Below are 23,307 nucleotides of genomic sequence, written 5' to 3' on the forward strand. Positions count from 1 at the left end.
TCCATGCTCATTAGAGGTTTTTTATCAGCAGTGGTTATTGAACTTGCCAGAGGACTATGAAAAGCGGTATTTTAAGCAATTTGTGTCCTCTGCTAGAGAGAAAGCCCTTCTGTATCATTCCAGAACAGAAGTCAGTGGTGTTTTCCCCCTGCAGCATCCTCGTCTGGACAAAGAACTCCTTTTAAGTGGTGAAGCTCACCCCAAACAAAAAAAGAAATTCATACCTACTCCCTTCTCTTCTTTTTCCTACACCTGTTCTTCTCTGCTGACAGATCCCTCTTAGAAGATAGGCATCTTCTCAGTATCTGTGAGAGAAAGGGAATGTTGCCAAAGGTGATGACACACACAAGTAGTGAGAGGGATTCCTCCTTCATATTCGAGCATATGAAGAGTGAAGTCTAGAGCACACCCATTCCCTGCATAGCCAAGCAATCAGAGAAGAGCTGCACCATCTACCCATAAAGGAACTACTTTCTTTCTTCTGTTAAAGGTTCATACAAGTTAAAAGATGCCATGTGTTTTAATATTTACCAGCACTTCGGATTCTGTCTTTTGCTTATAAATACTAGGAGTACATGATACAAGGCATTGTTTTTTGTCTTACATCTTCCAGCGTTTTCTTATTTGATAGACACATGTTCATAGTGGAGGAAGGACTTAAAACAAGAAAAAAACCCATAAAAATGGGAAGCTACTGTGTCTATTTCTTTTTTACAATCACCTATCTGTAATCATGTAAGCATTATGGATGTTGTAAGCATGCTGTTCAGACCAATGAAGATGAATGCTGCATTGGATGTAGAAAAATGGTTCATATTTTGTATGAGTCACATTAGTACAACACTGAGTAGTACTGAATTTCAAGGGATATCTTCTTTGTCTACGTTTTTCCCGAGTTCCTTTTCTGTTCTGACAACATATCTCTTTTTTCTCCATCTCTTCAGCAATAATAGGACTTTTACTGAGTTTTTTCATACTTAGGTTTGCTATTTATTGAAATGATACAGTAACATTCACATTGTTACATCTGTAGGGGTGCATTGTTGTGCTGGGCACTAGAAAAGCAGTTGAAATGCATAGACACTATACAGTTTAATTCACTGCACCAAAAGTGCTTTCAACATCCTGAATGAAACACCGCATGTTAGAACTCAAGGGATACAATTTCATAACCCTTATTCCTCATTTTCTTCCTTTAAGAAGCCAAACAGTAGGTCTTTTGGTGCACCTTTCTAACCACTTACCAAAGTGAAAATAGTCCTTTTCTCTTTCTAAAATGTACAAGTTTAATGCTGATCTAGAAATGCAGAAAATAGTGTTGTTCTCCTTTAAAAACAATACTTCAACAAAGTTAATGGTTTTGACAAGTTCCTTTGTCAGGTTCTTAAATTCTGCAGCTGTGACATTAATGCAGTTAGTATAGTGTATAGTTGAAAGTTTGGGCTACAGAGTATATAGGCTGAATTAAAAAACGTTGAGGAAGGTCATGGCATTGAGGGAACAATTCCTTGAAAGCTGTGTAACATCAGTAACAGAAATGGCCATGAGGAGGTAGGAGGGAGATGCAGACTATAAGGTCTGAAAACTCTGACTGCTCTTATTTCCTCTTCTCTCTCTTGCTTGTTTGAAAGCAAGAAAACCAGATGCTTCTGCCCCATTCTCAAACTGAGATGTTGGAACTTGGTTGCGATGATTTATTGCTTTATACTTAAGAGTGAGTATGAGGTAACTACTTATAGAAAGTGTCATATGTAGTTACTGGTATAAATAGCTTAACACAGGGTACTAATGAGTAGAAGGGAGAGGAAGAAAAGGAAAAGAATGCTTTTATATGTTCTGGACCAGTCAGTATATTCAGGCTGCTAACATGAAAAGTGTACTCTGGTGTACATATGAACCTGCTGCTCATCTCATTATTTACCTCACCATAAAGCTGTATGTGATGTGAAAAAGTAAAGCTTAAAGCAAAGACTGCCTGCGTTACACTGCTGTTGTACTTTCCCCTTTATTTTTCAAACAAAAGTAAGGAGGATACAAAAGCACAAATATTAGTATGTTTAAAATATTGACTAGATAGAGCAAGTGTGCTTTTTTGTATTCCTAATCTTGATTCTTGGCAAGCCCCAATTTAACCCCGATTTAGTGTAATCTAAATCCTAACCCTGTCTGGAAACAAAGCCTTAGATCAGAAATGGTAATCATGGAAATTCATATTGCCACCCTTTGCAGTCCTCTTGTCTTTTATTCACCAGTGCAAAATATATAGTATTTTCTTTGTGAATATTTGCATATGGAAATATGTGGGATGCTGTATCCTCTTTGTTTCAGGAGTTTAGCATTTATTTTCCTAAGTGTGTGATACCCTGCACTTGAAACACCACATTCTCTGCCTTTGTTTCATTATCTCAGACTCTGAGTCCTCTCCTTGTGTTAGATAAGGAACATCTGGTAGGGATGCTTGGATTCCCTACCTTTTCTTTTTTCTTTTTTTTAGGACACAGCTTTTTTGTATTTCCTGTTAAAGTCCAAATAAACAGAACAGACCGACATCCAAAAGTTCAATTGTAACCAAATTTGGGCACATTGATGTTCAGATTATATGCTCTGCTCTAAGCTACGAAACTCCTGTGTACAAATCTGAGAATAAACCCTTATTTTGAGGCTTGTGTTTTTATATGAGTGATGACTCTACAGATGTTAATTCTTGTTGTTCAGAATGTCATTGTTGAAGCAGAGTGAGAGGTATTTCATTGTTCATGTGAATGAGATAGGTCATTTTGGGAAAAGCTTGCTGTGTGCAGTCTAATTTTGCAGATTTTGAGAACTGCTGAAAGGTGCAAATTCCTTTTTCCATTTTCATGTCCTTATGAAGATATCTAATTTCAAACGCTCAGCGCACTCATTTGTTAAAACAGAGAACTTATTTAAAGCTAAATGCTAATAACAATGAGTTAACTGACTTAATGCAATGTGAAATTGCTGCTTCAATATTCATACAAATGATAATTCAGTATAAGTGGCTCTATGTTCTGTTATATAGACATTACTTTGCAATTTGCAGGGTAATTGCATACAGAGCTACTAAACAAATTTGTTTTCTTTTGTATTAAAAGTGCTTTGCACATCTCTTCAGTCTCTTCAGTATATGAAGGTATTTTGAAATGTGTGGGTTTTGATGGGATGGTATGGACAGCTGTTCTTATGTTTAATTTTTACTGATCATCTTATCAATGTCTAATTCACTTTTGTGGTAAAATTGTGTGAAATTAAAGAGAACTCCCAACCAATGCCGAGGTCTATTATTCTAGGGTAGCTATTACCCTGGCTTTACTGATGTACAGGACCACGAAGAAAAGGTATCCATCTCTATATAGCAACTTTGAACAAAGGATCCCACAAAATAATTTATTGTGTGCTCATAATTACTTCTATTTGCCAAAATTTGCCTTGTAAAATGTTTCAATATGAATAATGTTTATGAACTGGCACTTCTCTGATGCTTTATATCTTTTAAATCCAATTTAATTTTTATGTATAATTAGAATTGGCTCTAGTTTTATTTTTCAATTCCTTTATATGCATAGTTCTTCAATAATAGCACAGAATATCAACTTCACTGCAAAATGGTGATTTTCGTTCCTCCCCTAGTCCCTTTGATTTTACTGTTCTCAATCCTGCATTCAGTTCAGTAGGAAGAAGAATGATTTTGAATAATACGGTCATGATGTCAAAACAGTGCAAATTATATGCTGCTGCCATCTGGAATAGTGAAAATAAAAGCTTTATTTACACTGTTCTTTGAAATAATAAACTTTATTGTGGCAGTTTATCTTCAGTATCTATAATGTATTCTGAGAATGCTCCATGTGTGCCTTTTTATTCTGTGAGCTACAGAATGACTAAAATTTGCCTGTGGCAAACCTATCTGTGAATCTTGAAATAGATTTACTTTCTTTTCTTCCTGAATAGAGTGGAGAACCACCTTCCATTGCACAGTAAGAATAATTGGTTCACATAAGCAGTATTTTTAAGAGGCACAGTCAAACACTCTGAATATGTATTTTAGTTAGGCAGATTATACATATTTAACTACAAGTCAATATTTTATTCTACATATGAATATGAACTCTAGATTCATATTCTGGAACCTGGGTGTTTCAATGGTGAAAATAGTTAATGTGAAATTAAATACTTAACAAACGTATTAGCCAGTTTTCTTGACAACTGTCTGGCCTTGAGCCCTGATGCTATTACCTTGCCTTTATACTCCATAACCCAAAACCCAAAAAAAAAAAAAAAAAAGTAATAACGATTTGCTTTGGATACTTCACATTTGTACTTCATATCCATATCATAGTAATGTTATCATATTGGACTGTAACTCAGAAGGCTATTCACACTATTCAGTCTTTCCTGTTAAAACATGATGGTGATTGCCAGAGTGATTCAGTAAGGTAGCTATGCAAAATTTAAGACTTCTAGCTAACACTCTTCTTGCTGCCAGTAGGGCCTACACATGATCTGAAAGTAACCTTTTACAGAAAAAGTAGCCAGAATGTTAAGAAGCTGTTGCACAAATCCTGGATAAATATCGCCATTTTCCTCTTTCTTTAGCTGTGTTGTATATAAGACATGCAGGTTTACCACATAGGATCAAAGCCATTGTACTGAAATCCTCTTCTTTCTTTGGCTCCAGCTTTTATGTATGCGTAGTCTTGACAGTACACCTTCAAACATAGCTTGGGAAGTTCCTGAAATCTTATGAAATAATTATGTAATTTAAAAAAAAACAGATTGCTGCAGCACATTTTTTAAGATGAGAGGAAACAGAGTTGAGTGATGAGCAGAACAGGGTTTATAATATATAGTTGTGGCACAGCTATGCTTTTTTTCTGTCAATACCACTTAAAAGTAAATATGGTTTGTTTGGTAGAGCATAATTTTAACTCATGGCTATTTTCAAGATACTACTCCATCAAAATTACTGTTCACACAAAAACACTGAGTTTGAGTCTCTACCCTAAATGCTGCTGCATTTATGAAGGCAAGCTCACCTCTAGGACAAATACAGCAGCACGTAAAATTACATATTTTACATTTGTTTTAGGTATAGTTATATTGAAATCTGAATGTAAAGGCTAATGTGCTTTTTCCTAACAAGTTTCTTGGAAGGGAAGCAGTTACTAAACTGGCAGCAAGGACATTGTTTACAGAACATGGAATCACAGAATCATGAAATGGCATGTGTTGGAAGGTACCTTAAAGATCATCTATTTCCAAACCCTCTGGAACAGACAGGGATACCTTCCACTAGAGCAGGTTGCTCAGAGCCCTATCCAACCTGAGCTTGAACACTTCCATGCCAGGTTCAATTCCAGCTTCACCTAGGCCTTCGTGACCTCATCCCTACACAACCATACTTCATCTCTCTACTCTTCTCAGGTCTCCGCCCATCCTAGCTTCAACTGCCTGTGCATTTGCTTCTTTCTCATAAGTCTGTGCAGCAGTTCCCTACTCAGCCCTGCCATTCTCTTGCCTTCCTTGCCCAGTTTCTTGCTCCTGGGGATTGCCAGCTCTTGCACTCTGTGGAAGACTTCCTTAAACATCTGCCAGCTCTGTTCCACTCCCTTGTCCCTGAGAGAAGTCTCCCAGTGGATCCCACTGGTTATCTCCTTGAAGAGTTGGAAGTCTGCTTTCCTAAAGTTAAGGGGCATAACTTTGTTCCTCACCTGGCCCATATTCCTCAGGACTCCAAACTCCACCAATGCATGATTGCTGCAGCCCAGGCTCCCTCCAATCTTGATGTTCAGGATTAGCTCACTTACGCTGGTGCCCATAACATCCCGAATTTTATCCCCTGTGGGCTGCTGTCTATTCCCTGGCTCAAGAAGTTATCCCTCATGCTTTCCAAGAGTCTCCTGGCTTGCCTGCAGCTTTCTGTGCTGCTCTCCCAGCAGATTTTGGGATGGTTGAGGTGCCCCAGCAGGAAAAGAGCCTGCGAGCATGATGCCTCCTGTAGCTGGAACAAGAAGGCTTCATCAATAGGCTCCCTTTGATCAGGGTTCTGTACTTAAAACCATCCACAACGTTCCCTTTGTTGCCTCGGTCCCTGATTCTTACCCACAGGCTTTTGACCTGCTCATGGCTGTTCTTCAGAGACAGCTCTTCACACTCAGTCTACCTCCTGATGTAGAGGGCAAGCCCTCTGCCTCTCTCTTTCCTCACCTGTCTCTTCTGGAGAGCCTGTAGCCATCGACAGTCACACTTCAGTCACATCCCACCAAGTTTCAGTAATGGCAAGGTCACAACTTTCTAGTGGCACAGTGGCTTCCAGCTTCTGTTTGTTTTCCATTCTGTGTGCATTGGTGAGCAATGTCAAAAAAAATTGAATATACAGAGAGTTCAGAAATACTATGAACCATGATACTAAGCAAGGCAAGGTCATTTTGTAACATTCTCTCATAAGGACTCATCTTGTAACCTCTCTTTGTAATTGTCGTCTATGTTGTTCAGATTGTACACTAAAAAATAACTTTTGTGGAGTTTATGCAGCAGTTGGAAATTATATTAATGCAGTACTAAATGCACTCTTTTAATGCCAGTAATGAAATTCAGCACCTTTAAGACACCTAACAAATTCAAAGAATGTGCCCTATTTCTAAATCCCTTGTATCTGTCATCCTAAACAAAATACATATTACATGTATAAGTCACTAAGCCACAAGGACAGAGGAATCTGACCTTTAATGGCCTCTCAAAATGACAGTACCAAATGGCTTTGAGAAGGTCACATCTGATTTAAATTGTTGATGAATTGCAAACTAATTGACTAGAACTGAATATTACGTGGGAAGAGCAGAATATACTACAGTTTAGAGCGTAATGAGCATATTACTGATCAGTAAAAAATATTTTTCTTGCCACCTCACATGGAATTGTAGAGGTACCAATATATAAAAATTTTGTAATAGTTACTTTTCTCTTACTGTGGCTGAGATGCAGTTGTTCAATGATTTGATGCTCAGCTTTGTTTCATAGAGTGTTTGATGATCTGTCAAACCTGGTATCACTAAAGTGTAAAGACAGTTTTGTACAAATCATGAATAAACTTACAGAAAAAAGGTAATTAACATCTTAAAAATTAAATCCACTGTGATAAGCCCTCCAATTAGAGGTTTCATTATTTCCCTGGTCCATTTGATGTAGAATATCTGGGTTTATTGCCAAATACCTGAAAGCCAGGTTGGATACAAGCCACAACTGTCAAAAATATAAGAGTTCTGGGTATTTGAATGTTACATTGTGATGTTTCTCATGAAAATTTCATGAAGAGCGTTCATTCAAAGAGATTCTATGTGTAAGGCAGATGGATGGAATTAAATTGCCCTTATTAAAAATAAGAAAGGGAGGCTCTTTAGTACTCTATCCTATTAACGTTAAAGTTAGATTATCTTTGTTGTACACTTAGGTATTTGCAAAAGGGACTCTAGGGTTTTCTGTATAAGCCAAGTAGGAAAGGTCAGGTCATAAAAATCCTGTTCTGTGTCACAAGTCAGATCTTGTCAGCTAATACCAAAGCAAAGACTTTGTGTTTATAAGCAGACGTGAAACATCGCTTTCTTTGGGAAGAGCCTATGGCTGGTGAATGATTTGACATTTATCAGCCGATTGGTAGAAATCCCAGTTCTGAAGAGTCACAGAAGCTTGCCAGAGAGTTGTGTTCACTGTACCAAGGCCCTGGGATGATCAGTGAATTAGGGGTGGAGATTATTTTTCCTCTGTTCTTCCAGTTGCAGGTAGTAACATTGAAAGAAGCAGATGGACCCACATGGTTTCATGACTAGTGTCATCACCAAAACGTTGGTTTCTTTGATAATGGGACGGCCTACATGGCACTAGGCTTGCTGAATGCAGATGGGATTCAGTTCTCTCAAAGGGGGAAGAGGTTTTTTGATCAAGGGCTAGCAGGCCTTATTGGTAGGGCTTTAAATTAGATACAACAGGGGAGGGAGATATCATTAGGTTTAATAATGATAAGGTGTGGGACAACCTGCATTCCCACACATACTAGTTAGACAGCTGAGCCAGAAAGAGATGTTCACAGCCTAGAGAGGGTATGCAGGTCAGCAGCAGAGCACCTGAGGGACCAGCACCAAGACATTCCAGCCACACCACACAGAAAGTCAGCTTCATTGGGGAGCAACTTAAAACACTTTTGTGCTAACACATGCGGGATGGGGAATAAACAGGTGGTATTAGAGGTGTGTGGATGCCTGCAGGGCTATGGCCTTAATTGGCGTCATGGAAACACAGGGATGTCTCCAATGAATAGCATGTTGGAATGAAAGAATGCAGCCACTACACATCATATTTGAAAATTCATGGCAGTCCAGTGAAGTTCCCACTGACAGGAAAGGGGAAAACATGACCCCCCATTCTAAAAAGGGAATTAAGGAAGACCCAGACACTTGGTCTGCAGGCCAGACAATCTCACCTCAGTGCCTGGCAAGATCATGCAGCAGATCCTCTTGGTAACTGTGCTAAGAGACACTGAAAATCATGAGGTGATTGGTGACAGCCAACATGGCTTCACTAAAGGCAAATCATGCCTGACAAATTTGGTGACCTTCTACAATTGGGTTACAGCAGTGGTGGACGAGGAAGGACAGCAGAAATCATCTGTATGGATTTGTAGAAAGCATTTGACACTCTCCTAAACATCATCCTTGTCTCTAAACTGGAGAGGTGTGAATTTTGACAGGTGGACTGCTTGGTGGATAAGAAATGGGTTGGATGGTTGCACTCCTAGGGTTGCAGTCAACAGCTCAACGTCTAGTTAGAAAGTAGTGACAACTGGGGATCCTCAGGGATTTGTACTGGGACCAGTGCTACTTGGCATCTTTGTCAGTAATATGGGCAGTGGGATTGAGTGCACCCTTAGCAAGTTTGCCAATGACACCAAGCTGTGTGGTGTGGTCAACACACTTAAGGACATGGATTGGACTTAGCAGGCTTGAGAGGTGGGCCCATGGGAACCTGAGGAAGTGCAACAAGGCCAAGTAAAAGGTTCTGTACCTGTGTTGGAGTAATTCCAAGCAAAAATACAGACTTAGTGGCAAATGAATCAAGACTTCCTCAGGGGAGAAAGACTGGGTTGTTTGTGGATGAAAAGTTTGATATGACCCTGCAATGTGCACTTGCAGCCCAGAAAGCCAGCCGCATCCTGGGCTTCATCAAAAGAGATGTGTCCAGGAGCTCAAGGGATATGCTTATACTCTCTTCTTTTTTTGTGAGACTCCCACCTGAAGTACCGCGTCCAGGTCTGGGGCCTCCAACACAAGAAAGACTTTGACCAGTTAGAATGAGTCCAGTGGAGAGCCACAAGTTGATCAGAGGTCTGGAATACTTCTTCTACAAAGAGAAGCTGAGAGAGTTGGAGCTGTTCAGACTGGAGAGGAAAAAGATCTGGAGGCCTTGTTAGGTTTTCCAGTACCTAAAGGGGGCTACAAAAAGGCTGGAGAGGGGCTTTTCAAAAGGGATAGGAAAAGGGAGATTTGCCTTTTCCTAGGCTGAAGGAGGGTAGGTTTTGATTAGATCTTAGGAAGAAAAGCTTTACTGTGAGGGTGGTGGGCACTGTAACAGATTGCTCAGAGAAATTGTGGATCCCCCATCCCTGAAGGTGTACAAGACCAGGCTGGATGTATCTCTGAGTAACTTGGTCTAGTGGAAGAGGTTCCTGTCCATGGCAAAGGGTTTGAAAGTAGATGACCTTTAAGGTCCTAAACTATTCTGTAATTTTATGGTTATCTATGTGCACTTATATTGCAAGCAATTAAGTAGCTTATGGGCAACATCACGCTCCAGGAACTGCAAAGATCCGTAGGCTGTACTTGCTTGCTATACATTTTTCAGAAAATTCTGAAGACTTATCTGACCTATTTGAAAATATGACACTTCTTAATGATGAGAGTTCATGTTGAACAATTTATCCTGTTAGTTTTATGCCCTAATCATTTGCATGTCAGTAATGACTAGTCGAGACATTTAATAACATGTGTCTTATAGTTAGTGTGGATCCTCTTTCTTTGATTATTTTTGATTTTCATTTTTGAATGGAAGTAATACTATTTTGCAATAAAAAGACTTTTGCCATTGTAATGGAAATGAGGAGCAAGATTGTGTATTTCAAACAGATTCTTTTAGCTGTGCTAACTTGATTTCTGAGAAATTTCCTGATCCTACTGTGCTTCCAGAGTTACTTGCTAGCAGGTGTCATATTATGAAGGGCAATGACTCTTGTACAGTATTTTTTAATATTTCAGTATTAGCCACACTAACGTGAGGATTTTTGGCCATATCTGAGTGTTTTAATAGACACTGTTGTATCTATTCAACATCATTATGAGTATCTTGCAACTTCAACTTTGCTATCCACATAGCTCCAGTATTTAGAATTTCTCAGCGTTTTGCAATCATACAATGCATTCATCCTCACAGCACTTCCCTGTAGCAGTAAAGCACTATATTGTCCATCTTACAGATGGAAAATCGAAGCACAGAGGCAGTAGATGTTAAGAGCAACAGCAGATAAGTAATAATGATAGAAGCAAGAAACACCACTTGGGTCTTCTGAGTCACTGGCCAGATCTTACACTGCATGATCACCCCTCCTTATATACTTCTCTTGTGTAAAGAGAAGGGGTTTTCCCAATTGTTGAAAGACATGGTAATTCAATATTTCACATAAAACAGTAAGGACTCTTGCAAGCAGGGTAACATCAGTGTTGTACGCTACCAAATTATGAGTTTAAGGTTGCCTGCTAAGTAGTGCATCTGTTCTGATTTCATAAGTATAAAGTTTGTAACCATTTTTTATGAACTTGTAATTTTGTATCAGTATTTTGATCAATGTAAGTTAACCAAAAATGCTTCCTGGGTATCAGATTTTTTTCAATCAGTTCCTTACGTACAAACAATTAGATGATCACTGAATGTTAAGCAGGCTGGTGACTTGGGCTTTCATGCAGTGCTACACAACTAACATGAAATCCCTCAATTTATACATTTCTTTTTCAGAGGATCAAATCCCTCGAGGTTTTCCAACCATTGATATGGGCCCACAGCTGAAGGTGGTTGAACGAACTCGTACAGCTACCATGTTATGTGCAGCCAGTGGCAATCCTGATCCTGAAATAACTTGGTTCAAAGATTTCTTACCTGTTGACACAAGCAACAACAATGGCCGCATCAAGCAGCTACGCTCAGGTAGGGTCTTGTTACTGTTTCCACCGAAGCCCAGAGTTGTTCTCTCTCACTTTTTCTTTCTTTCCTTTCTCTTCCTTTTTTAAAAATTTTTATTTATAGGTAATAATTTCTCTTTCTCCTCTCCTTTTCTGTGTTACTGAGTGTGTTGTCCATGTCTGTGATGTTGTCATAGCTTTCTATAGAGTCTGTCTCTATGTGTTTTGCAGCTTCTGTTTACTCCACATTGCTCACTGCTGTGACTGTATTTTTTGATAATTTTTTTCTTTACTGCTTTTTGCAGTACTTGATGGATCCATTTTCTCCTCTTTCTTTCTTCTTTCCTTTTAATTTTTTTTAACAAATTTATTTCAACATTGGACTTCATTCAGAAATTGCAAGGAGTACCAATGGTTATATTCATCAAAACCAAAACCTGCATTAGACACTTCAATTAAAATCTAAAATGTGTTTTGTGCTGTCTTTTCCACATTTAACTTCACCAAAGATTAGCCAGTTTGGACACATCTTCTTTCCTCTCACAAATACATAAAGCACAGTACTTCTTCCCATGCAGATTTATACCTGGAAAAAAAAAAGGAAAAGAAATCTTTGGGTAATCTGTGAAATAAAGTTGGGGTTTTTTTGCTGGCTGAGCATTTTTCCAACAGATTTAGCCACAGTAGTGTGCGCCCACGCTAAAGCTTTATGAATCCTATATTTTCTGGATCTACAGAAGTCTGCTTTTGGTGTAGATTCCAGCTTTTGCTGCTCTCTCTCTCTCTTTGCCCCTTGCACCTCCCTAGCAGTTCTCTCACTCTCCTCCTGCCCTAGTTTATTCTTTTGCTCTCTTTAGACTAAAAACAGAAAAAAACAAAAAAAACCCAAAATTTAAATTTATCAAGTTTAAAAGTTATCCCAAAGTAAGATCATTGGGATATAATGAGCTTTTTCCTTTGACAATTGTAGTAGATATCGTTGTGGAATCTAAGTTGTTTAATCACGTGTCTTCCCAGAATTCTCAGCTTTTGACCTGTCCTGTGATGTTAAATCGTCTTGTTAACTGACTTTTTGCTTGTTGTCAGCAGAACTGTGTAAATTAACCTTCTGTTAATGTAAATTAAGATTTTTTCACATGTGACATAGATGATTTAGTATATAAAGCTTTAACTGAAAACTTTGTACCAAATTATAAGGAATATAATAATATTTTTATGCTGTCTTTCTTCTCTCCGTATTTAAATCTCCAGAATCTATTGGTAAGTGCTTAGTTCTGAAGCGCACTTCACCCCCACTAATTTCCATATTCAGAATATTATGATTATTATGATTATGATAATTATTATATGATTAGTATTACTATTATTCTTAAAATGCATGGCATGCATTTTACTAACAGTCAGTGTAGTCACCAGATCCCTGTAGTGGCGCACACGCACACCTCCACAGAAATGTTGTCTTATCAGTCATAGCAACACCTAAAAGAAACAGTACACATGTATCACATAGATCTAGAATAGTAAATGCCATAATCCAGCCTAAACTACAGTGTTTGTTTTGAGATAGACTTCAGTGTATCTTCTTTTTATATATATATATATATTTAAATAGAATTTCCAATATTTTCCTAAAATATGTCATAAGTACAGTTTTGTAAAGTTTCCTTTAAGTATTTGAGGCATATTTGATACATATCTAACCCTATATAACCAAACGTCTAAGAACTCAGATGCTACTCTGAGAATGGCAGTGCAGCCAATTATAGCCTTTTTGCCCTTTGTGGTACAATGCAACTTGCTTTTATAACCTGATAATACTATCTAATATATTCCTGTTTTAACAGTATAATAATTCAAGTTTCTCTTAAGACCTTATTTAATTCTGTAAATCTAATTTGATTCTTCTTCCAAAGCCCTAGCCTCCTTCTTCTCGTACTAATGCTTCTTCTTTCTAATCTTATTTGCATTCATATTATCCACCCAGGTGGTACACCAATAAGAGGTAAGAGTGCTGAACTAACGTTCACAGAATGATCTTACTCATTCTTTCTGTCTTTTCATCCCTCTCATCTTTGTCCTGTTTTTGGTTTTGTTTTGTTTTGTTTTCCTTAAGGAAAAAACAAAACAAAACAAAAACCCACAGAAATGTCCATCATCTGATTTTATTTTTCCTTTGTCCTGTTTGGTTATGATCAGTGACTCTCATGTTGTGACCTTTCTTTCTTCACATTGCCTTTTCCTTTTCCCTTTTCGTTTGTTCATTTAAAAAAAAAAAAAAAAAAAAAATTGTGATATGCTTCAAAGAAAGCATATCCAGGTCTCCTGGCCATAGCCCAGTCACAGCGTACCATTTGTCCCTCTTTTTTATTTTTCTTCTTCTTCTTCTCCTTTTTCTTCTTCTTCTTTTTCTTCTTTTTTCTTTTTCTTCTTTTTTTTTTCTTCTTTTTTTTCCTTCCTCTTTTTTTTTTTTGTCCAACTGGAGCAAAAAAAGATCATTTTTTTTCTTCCTTAGCTGTTCTTGTCCTGGACCAAAGCCAAGATGGTCTGGAGAACAGTAGCAGACATGCAGAAGACAACATGGACTATCTTCTTTTTGTCTTATCTTTCATAAAAGGTTTTTGTTTTTGTTCTTCTTCAATCCTTTTTTTTCTTTAACTTCATAAAATTGAAAATTATGTATTCCCCCTAAAAGAATTACAGAAATGTTTTTTTCCCTTTATTGTGGTTTTGCCTTTTTTTTTTTTTTTTTTTTTTGGGGTCGTTGTTGTAGTTTTCTTTTTCTTGGAATTCTCTTACCTCTGGATTTTTGGATCTTCTAATCTACAGGCTTTGGAAATGAAAGGTTACTGACTCATTATTCTTGGTGGTATGGTATTGTTGGTTTTTGATACTCTAGCAAAACTGTTCACTTCTTTTGTAATTCTTGTTTTGTATTTTTCTTGGGTTTTGTGACACCACACTGCTAATCCCACTTGTGGATTTTGTTGGGTGTCTCGGGGGGGGCCCTTCTGCGGTCCTCAGCAGTGGTTGGTTGGTTCTTCCTTGTTGGCGCAGACCATGCTTTTGAACTTTTTTGTCTTCTAATTCAAATGCTCTTTGTTTTTCAGCAAACGTACTTTAAGATTGTAAGTTGTGGAAAACTGTCTTTCTTTTCTTATCAATCTGCATGTCTTAAAGGAGCTTTATTTCTTTAAAATAATATTTTGATAATTGTAAATGACTAATACAATTTCTTTTTTTTCACTTCAAGCAGCCTTTTTGTTCTTGCTGCGCATTTTTGGCTTTCTTCCACAGAAGATTTCTTGAAGTCTGTCCTGCTTTTTTACGAGTACCACCTTTTGTGCTACTTTTGTTACTGGATTGAAACAATGAAATAAAAATTTAAAAAATTATAATGACCCAACTACTTAATCTCTACTGTTTTATTCAAAAGCCATTCTTCCTTGAAGCAGTCTCACCCATCTTCATTTAATGGTTTAGGAAAGAGTATTGTTTAGAGAGAGTTTTATTTTTTTTTTTGCCAAATGCTAATTGTTTTCCTGTGCTAGCACTGATGATGTGAAAAAAATAATCTCTGTTTTTTTCATTGCATCATTTTCTGTCTGTGCACCTTAGCAAGAAAATGAATCGACGTTGAGTGGACCTTCGCATACAAGCTTTTCATATTGTTGAGAGGTGTATTGTTATGGATATAAAAAAGCCTTCTCTGACCCTCTCTTTGGCAATGTATTTTATATTCATACAGGTGCTCTCCAAATTGAACTGAGTGAAGAATCTGACCAAGGCAAATATGAGTGTGTTGCAACCAACAGTGCGGGTACACGCTATTCTGCCCCTGCCAATCTATATGTCAGAGGTAGGAATGACATAACCCTGGCATCCACTGTTCATGCAGGTTCAGGGCTAAGATACTCTCAGGATCTATACAGTTACCACTGTAATAATCAAAATGCCATGGTAAACGTGTCAATTGTAAAATGAATTTTAAACTGTAGAGAAAAGGCTTGGGGTTTATTTTGTTCTTTTAAAGCACTCTTGAGTCCAGTGTATCCTGTGGGTTAAGGTTTGTAAGTATATTTATATTTTTACATTTTAACTTCTATTTTTTCCTGCATTAAGTTAAATTGTGCTTTGCATTTATTTTCTTTTATTGGTTTTGTTTTGTTTTGCTTTTCTTTTCAAACTCCTGAAGTGACTGCTCTGTGTGCCACTAATCAGCTGAGTGTAACCCCAAGGCATTGAGGTGTATGCCTACCTGACCTCTGCTGTCTAACTGCAAAGGAAAGGCTTCTAACTTTATAACATTTTGTATGCAGAGCACAACTGTATTTTCTTATTTTCTCTTTCTTCTTAATATAGATGTATGTGTGTGTGTATATATATATATATATACATATATTTAGTGTAAGACTTGTGAGTGAAGTGTAGTCCTTTAGAAAGATAGTGGTCAATTGGCTGTATTACTTTAAGAAAATATCTCTGTGTATGACAGGTATGACTAATAATAAAACCATTTTATTCTTCTATACAGTATTAAAAATGGTTATTAACCAACTGAAATATTTTTTTAGTTCGACTAGAATGAAGGGCTTTGTTTCAGGCAGTATTTCCTATGTCTGATTGATGTAGATTTCTGTATAATGAAGCCTATTACATACATACATACATACATATGTGTGTATATATATGTGTGTGTGTGTGTCTACAGTAAAAGGGGATGGGTGGGGGAAACAGGAATGAAAACATAAACAGCTGTAAATCTTACTGTAGGATGGATGACCTTACAAAAAATGCCTAGCTTGATTTTGAAATTTTTTTAGAGCTGATTTTTCTATCAACCTGGTATGTTTTCATATGGTGTTACTCTTTTGTCTAATTAAAAAAGAAAAGAAAGGAAAACCTTTCATAGTTATGACATCCATAGAAAGTTATTTGATCTTTTATTTTCTTTCTCTTCTCCTCCAACATACTGACTTTCCTGTACTGCATGAGGCATGTATACCTTTATATCCAAAGGAAAATTTCAAAATTATGCTAGCTATTGTTTCCGTTGTAGCTGTGGAAAATGCTAACTTTTCAAGATGAGGTAGGAAGGTTTAATTAGAGCAAGTAGAGATGTTCAAGTAGCAGTTGAAAGCCTTGATACGGCCTTTTTACTCTCTCTGTGTTTCCCTTGTTTTTCTCCTTTCCTCATTTCATTGTGTTCTGCATCAAACCCCCTACATCCCTCAGAGCTGCGAGAAGGTTGGTGTGTTTTTTACTTTTTACCCACCTTACAAAACTATTAATTAAACCAATAAAAAAGAATACAAATGAAATGAATGTAGCTACATTGTGGCATTTTTTAAGTTAATGTTATGTTTAAGCAGAGAATGCCCTGGTCATGGCTTTTGATGAGTGCTGGTATCTAACTGTTGTGCATGATAAGAGAGAATGAACCTGGATGCATGGCTATCTCTTTAACTTTTAATACTAACGTCTACTAAACTTGGTCAGTGTTCCTGCTTTTTCTTCCCTTTTAATTTCTTGTTTATACTGATGCCTGCTTTTCAAGGAATGGTTTCAGTAGTTGCTTTTCTAAATAGCCCACGCATGAAGACTAAACTCTCCTTTGTCTATAAGGATTTTGTTCAACACAAGAAGTTGCTCATTGCTTGCTGTTTGCTTTGTGTGGCCTCTGTGAACTGGCCGTTTATGGATTGTTTTGCTCTCTGCTTGTTCCCCTTCTGCCTGTCATTCACTCATGAGGCCATTGCAGTTAAGTCCCTCCTGAATCCATAGAAGATCATGGAAATTTAATCAAACCCAGTGGAAAGGTTTCAGATTAATATAGTTTCCTGATTTTTTTTGTTGTTTTTAAACTCACTCATAGTCTTATTTTACTTCTAATTTTTTGCTGAATTAAAACTGTGTTTAATGATTAGCCTCTATTAAGGCCAAATAAATACAGTTTCGAGTACACCATCCAGTGAAAGGCCTAAATACAAACCTACCTCTCTCAGCTACCTCTATCGCTTCCACCTCCTACACACATGTGCACACCACTGAGAATATTTGAAGCAGGAGCACTGATCTGTTATTGCCTGGTAATTTTCTCGGTGTTGTGTTTGCTTAAATATTAACTACTCTGTTAGTGGAATGTACTGCTGTGTGTTTAAGGTTGCCACCCCTTGCTATCAATACAGAAATGTCTAATATTATTAATCCTTATTTTGTTTTCCCTTAACTGTGAGCATAGTGGAATCCTGAATGTTAAATATTCTGCTATTTCCCCAGTGGCCCTTCCTAGCAATTGCTTTTTAACCACCTAAATTTAATCTAAGTTCCTTCTCCCTCAAACTCTATGCTCCTCTGAAACTCCTGTATCTGTTAGCCTATCCTATTCCCATTGCTTTCAAGTTTCATTTCCTCACCCAATGTTTTCTTTTTGTGTTTTCTCTCTGCAGTTTTTACTCAGACATTTCCCTAAGCATGATTCTCTCCTGTTTCTGTCATTTGCTTGCTTGCATGATCAGATCCAGTACTTTGTACTGGCTTTGCCTAGTTTCTTTCTGTGACTCTGTCTCTCCCTCTCTCTGTCTGTCTCTCTCCATATATATATATATATATGTATACGTATATTTATATATATTTGTATATGTGTATACATATGTGTATATATATATTTGTATCTGTGTGCAATTAAATATTTTTCTATGTTTGTTTCAGTGTTAGTGTGAGGTCTTGAGGCTGCATCTACTTTGAGTCTGAAAGCAAGTGAAATTGCACTTTCAATTTACTCTAGGCAGTGTGTTCCAGGACTGTGATGTGACAATGTGGCCTAGCACATTTATTCACATCAACTGGAAGCACACAGCATTGAAGTTGGTGATCAACTCAAGCATGCTGTTGACCTTCCAGTTTTCTTCTGTGCATATATATATATATGTATGGGCATAAAAAAATGCATATATATATGTGCGCCTGTGTGTGTGCGTGCACGTGTGCGTGTATATCTTTTGCATGGTGTTTGTGTATTGTTAGTATGTAGTTAGTTACATGTGGGGCCCTAGTAGGTCTGAATCAGCCTTTGTATGAATGTGCCTAATAATATCCTCAAATAAATATAGAATAATTCACATTGTGTGCAGACAAAATTCTTGTTTAGTCTCTTATTTCTCTTATATATATTTTCTGGCAGACCAGAATAAACACTAAAATAGTAAATAGTAAATTGTGTCTGTACACTGCATGCTGTCCTTATGCAAGACTCAGTTTCCTTTTTTGTATATGTTATTACCTTTTCTTTGTGTTTTGTTCCAGTTCGACGGGTCCCACCGAGGTTCTCTATCCCCCCCACAAATCATGAGATCATGCCTGGCGGGAGTGTAAATATCACCTGTGTTGCGGTGGGGTCACCAATGCCATATGTGAAATGGATGCTAGGAGCAGAAGATTTGACACCTGAGGATGATATGCCAATAGGGAGAAATGTCCTTGAGCTTAATGATGTCAGACAGTCTGCAAACTATACTTGCGTTGCTATGTCTACCCTTGGTGTTATAGAAGCAATAGCGCAGATAACTGTCAAAGGTATATCTCAAGTACATTTATTTGGACACAGTTCTGTCTTTTATTTCATTCATTCCAAGCAAGTATATTGCACTGAAAGGTCTAAATGCCATTTGCACTCTTAAATCAAGAGGGTAAATATTCCAACCAGTCACTGGCATAAGACAAAGTACAGGTTTAGAAAGCAGTCATAATCATTAATTGAATAAGTAATATTTATTAAAATAAGTTAGTCATAATGTTCCATTATTCTCCTGTGTCTAGCTCCCAGCCTTCATTTCAGTTAAAGAAATGATCTTGTAATGTTGTGTTTATTTATCAACAGCAGGAGCCTTTAAGAACCAGTCATTTGATTTTTAGAATTGCTAGGCATCCAAGTGTCATATTCACTGAGTAATTGGAAACAAGAGGTTCAAAAAATATCTGAAAATTCAACTGTAGTTGTGAATTGTCTTTCTATAAAATTCCTTTTCTGCATATGGTTATGGATTTATTACAGAAGCCAGTATCATTAATTCATGACAAATGAACTGTATTGAACAGAACTTGAAGATTCTCCAATAGATTTTGGAGGAAGTCATAATTGACAAAAGCTTGCTCTGAACAGATCATACCTTCTTTCCATTTCATCTTCCTGTTTTGCTTTTGTTTTGCTGTTAGTTATTCTTTGTAAGCTTCATATTCTAATAAGAATAAGAGTGTCTGCTGTTACATAGAGCTAATTGTATTTTTTGTTATTTGTGTTTAGCCTTACCCAAGCCTCCTGGAACACCTGTGGTGACAGAAAGCACAGCAACTAGCATAACGTTGACTTGGGATTCTGGAAACCCTGAACCGGTTTCTTACTACATAATCCAACACAAACCCAAAAACTCCGAGGAGCCATATAAAGAAATTGATGGGGTGGCCACAACACGTTACAGCGTGGCCGGCCTAAGCCCATATTCAGAGTATGAATTTCGGGTAGTTGCTGTAAATAACATTGGGCGAGGCCCACCCAGCGAGCCTGTGTCAACAAGAACTTCAGAGCAAGCACCTTCAAGTGCACCACGCAATGTACAGGCCCGTATGCTGAGCTCCACCACCATTCTGGTACAGTGGGAAGAACCTGAGGAACCTAATGGGCAAATACAAGGTTACAGAGTTTATTACACCATGGACCCCGCTCAACATGTCAACAGTTGGATGAAGCACAATGTGGCTGACAGCCATATTACCACTATTGGGAATCTTGTACCCCAGAAAACATACTCTGTGAAGGTTCTTGCTTTTACTTCTGTTGGGGATGGGCCACTTTCTAGTGACATTCAAGTCATCACTCAAACAGGAGGTAAGCTAGCCATGAGCAAAATTTGTGGGAAAAAAGATTGAACACGTGCAGACTTTTGCAGGGAGAGACTTTGAGTTGCAAAAAAAGCTTCCCCTCAAGGATAGCCAGTTTATTCAGGTAGTTTTTACAGATAACCTTTTCTCAATTCCACAGTGCAAGTTATCTTTGCAGAGTGGAAATTACCCCTTCATGCTTTTTTTTTTCATCAGTGTCAAGAAATTTATCTGCAGTTTAACTGAAGTCTCAGGGAGACCTTTATCCTGGAGGTGACCAAATCTTATGGCTTTTCTTTGGCAGTGCTACGTGCACTAAACATCTTTGTCAGTAGTTGTTCATAGCTTTTTTTTGAGGTGTTACTTGTGGGTTTTGGTGGGTTCGTTTATGTGGCGTGTAGTTCCCTTATGCTGTATCACTCTAGTGAATACTGCTTTTGGAAATTTAAAGTGTATATGTACTGCATGTGTATTCAACTAGTTGGTAAGACTCTGAGAACACATAAAACCTGAGAGCATTAAATGCAACAAACCTTTGCATAGGTTCAAGCAAGCATGTTTGTATACTTTAGATTTATAAGTCAAATCCAACCTGCTCCTACAAGATGCATACCACAAGGTCACTATTATCTTGGTTTATGTGTGCACTTAGGTTGTTTTGTTCAAGAAGTTTTAGGTCCATGAATTAGTTTTATTAGCAAAGGACAAGCAAGCACAGTAAAAAAATTGGCAGAAAACTTTTTACAAAGTCTGAAGTGAGAAGCTCCAGTGGAGTTACACTGCACAAGGTGTTTTATTGTAGCAATAAGAAATAAAAGCTCCTTTTGTCTAGCAGTTTAGAGAAAGCTGTATGAAGTATTACCGTAGGCCAGTGATTTCCTAGAAATACATAATAGTACTTGAATTTTTAGTACAGGAAAGTTTCCTGTTACAGAATTTAGCATCCCTCAAATTCTTAAAAAACAGATCTCTAAAGTGTAACTGTAGACAGTTACATTTCATCCAGTTTTTACTTTTGCATTTTCCAAATATGCATTTAATAAAGACAGAAACTGATGTGTTCTTGAATCTTTCTAGGTGTTGTGTTGCACAAAGATCTAGGTGTTAACCTTTTGCAGTATCTCAGCCAGGAAGTTACAAAATTTTTAGATCTTACGGTGGTAGATTAAAATGTGTCTGTATGCACATGCAAATGTAAATATATACACTATAGTTTAATTTTGGCATTTGGAACCTTTTTCAGAAAGAGAACCAGTTTTTATATTGGCATCTGACTTCTGATTGAATCCATATGCATAAAGCTTTTCAAGCAGAAGGTTTAGTGAGCTCCTTATCTGTGTTTTACTCACAACTGTAAACCTCCTAGATTAGCAAGTGTCTGACAGTGGCTTCCCCAGTGAAGGATGAAGGAATCGAAATAATGAACACTGAGGCTCAGCTGAACTGACCCAAGTTACATTACTTTCTGAGGTCACTTCAGAGAAGTAAGCGTGCCCATCTGTTTCCGATTACTGTTGCAATCTGAAGAAATTACAACGAAATTAATAGTGCTGGAGGGTTTCTTGATATGTGATTTCAAATTCATAATGGAGTTGACTTGACGATGTTTAATTGTGACTATGTTAAAAAAAATTGAAGGAAAACAAAGAATGGGGCATACAGGAGGTATATTTAGGCACTGATACTTTCACTTGGAATACAAATGTTTTCAGTCACTAAAGAGAGAAAAACTCAGAAAGTCTAGTGAAGTTGTCTGTTTCAGGGTATGGTTAAAAACTAGGATTTCCCCATCTTTCTCTCCAGTAGTTTCTCTTCAGTGAACATCACAGAAAAAAATGCCCTCCTTGCCCTTCTCTTCCAGATTTGCTTTAATTTAAATCTGAATATGATTGTTTTAGTTTAACTCTCTTAAAATTAAACACATTCCAAATACTAAAACTAATATAAAGTGCCATTTAGGAACAGGAAAAATTAATTTAATGGAAACATTTTACAAGAGTTAAAATAGGAATGGGATGCTGATTACATTTGGTTGATGATTTTTTTTTTTAACAAATAAGCCTGCCAATATGTATATGTATAGCTTAACCCTAACTCTGGGGATATTGCAGCATATATAAAACAAAATCTTGCTGACATCTGTGACTTACAAGTTCTGTTTAGATGCTTCAAACCTTTCTTACCTTAAGAGTATTCTGATCTTTGGAGAGAGATTATAAAAATGAATAATTTGTTCTTAAAAAACCTGTTCAGAAGAATTTTTATTTTCTCAGTATAGCAGAATTGTTCATTTGAAATGGGTGTATGAGTGGCTTCATACTTTGCAGGTCAGATGTAACTCTGCTGGTAGTGAAACTTAGATTTTTAATTAAAATATTGCAGTTGTTTTCAGCAGTGCTTTCTTAATGATAAAAACACACCATTTTAACAAATTCTATAATCAGAAAAGAGCTGTGGAGCTGAGCCTTTTGAATAAAAGGAGATCAATTCCAAAAGTTAAGGAAGTCCTTATTCTGCATTTTTGGGCCAAAGGAATAGATTCATAGATTCTGTTGAGGATGGAGTCAGAACTGGTCTGTTATGTAGGTTAATTGACCTACCAAATTTTAGAATAAAGAAATATTGATATAAGTTTTAGTGTGATACTTGCCTTTTTTTTTTTTTTTTTGTTCTGAGCTTAGGTAGGAAGACAGCAGACAGATACACAAGGTCTATTGGATAGTGGATTATTGGCGAAAGAGAGAGAGAAAAAGATGAATAAATATTCAGAGAAGTGAATGTGTACCTGTAAGCATATGCTTCTTTAGAAAAATCTTAAAATACAAGACACATTGTTAGTTTTAAATGAAGGATTCTCCATTATTTGAAAACTGAGGTTTACTACAGTTACAAAAGGCTAATATTTTGAACCTAGAAAAAAGGACAGTAATGAGAAGGTTAAGTATCTGACTCACAGGGCATATAAATGGAGCCTTAGATTAAACAAAATTAATGTTTCTGGAGTTCTTATGGTAAAAAAAAATTAGAAGCTCAGAGATAGAGTTGGTAGCAAGAGAGTACTGTTCTGTGTTGTAGCAAGGTAGCTACTTTATGTGACATTTAAACTTTTTTCGTGAACACGTGAATGGGGAAACCTGATGTCTCTGAAACTCCACAGTCCTAGCCTAGTGTCTTTGTGAAGCTTTTAGTGAAA

General features: G+C 37.1%; 1 protein-coding gene across 50 annotated transcripts in view; it reads left to right on the forward strand.

Moving 5' to 3' along the window:
- The window catches only part of PTPRD (protein tyrosine phosphatase receptor type D), a 1,180,356-nt gene that overhangs the window by 1,026,700 nt on the left and 130,349 nt on the right, over positions 1–23,307 (forward strand). For 25 of the 50 annotated variants that reach the window (XM_032097314.1, XM_032097313.1, XM_032097316.1 and 22 more), the window contains 7 exons: positions 11,077–11,265; positions 12,492–12,500; positions 13,225–13,242; positions 14,986–15,096; positions 16,473–16,484; positions 18,543–18,812; positions 19,540–20,121. In XM_032097314.1, the coding sequence (XP_031953205.1) occupies positions 11,077–11,265; positions 12,492–12,500; positions 13,225–13,242; positions 14,986–15,096; positions 16,473–16,484; positions 18,543–18,812; positions 19,540–20,121 (1,191 nt within the window). The remainder of the gene's footprint in view (positions 1–11,076; positions 11,266–12,491; positions 12,501–13,224; positions 13,243–14,985; positions 15,097–16,472; positions 16,485–18,542; positions 18,813–19,539; positions 20,122–23,307) is intronic. The other 25 variants (XM_032097364.1, XM_032097343.1, XM_032097341.1 and 22 more) reach the window with 5 other exon arrangements.

This window comes from Corvus moneduloides, chromosome Z (genome assembly GCF_009650955.1).
Source record: "Corvus moneduloides isolate bCorMon1 chromosome Z, bCorMon1.pri, whole genome shotgun sequence".
Taxonomy (NCBI): domain Eukaryota; kingdom Metazoa; phylum Chordata; class Aves; order Passeriformes; family Corvidae; genus Corvus; species Corvus moneduloides.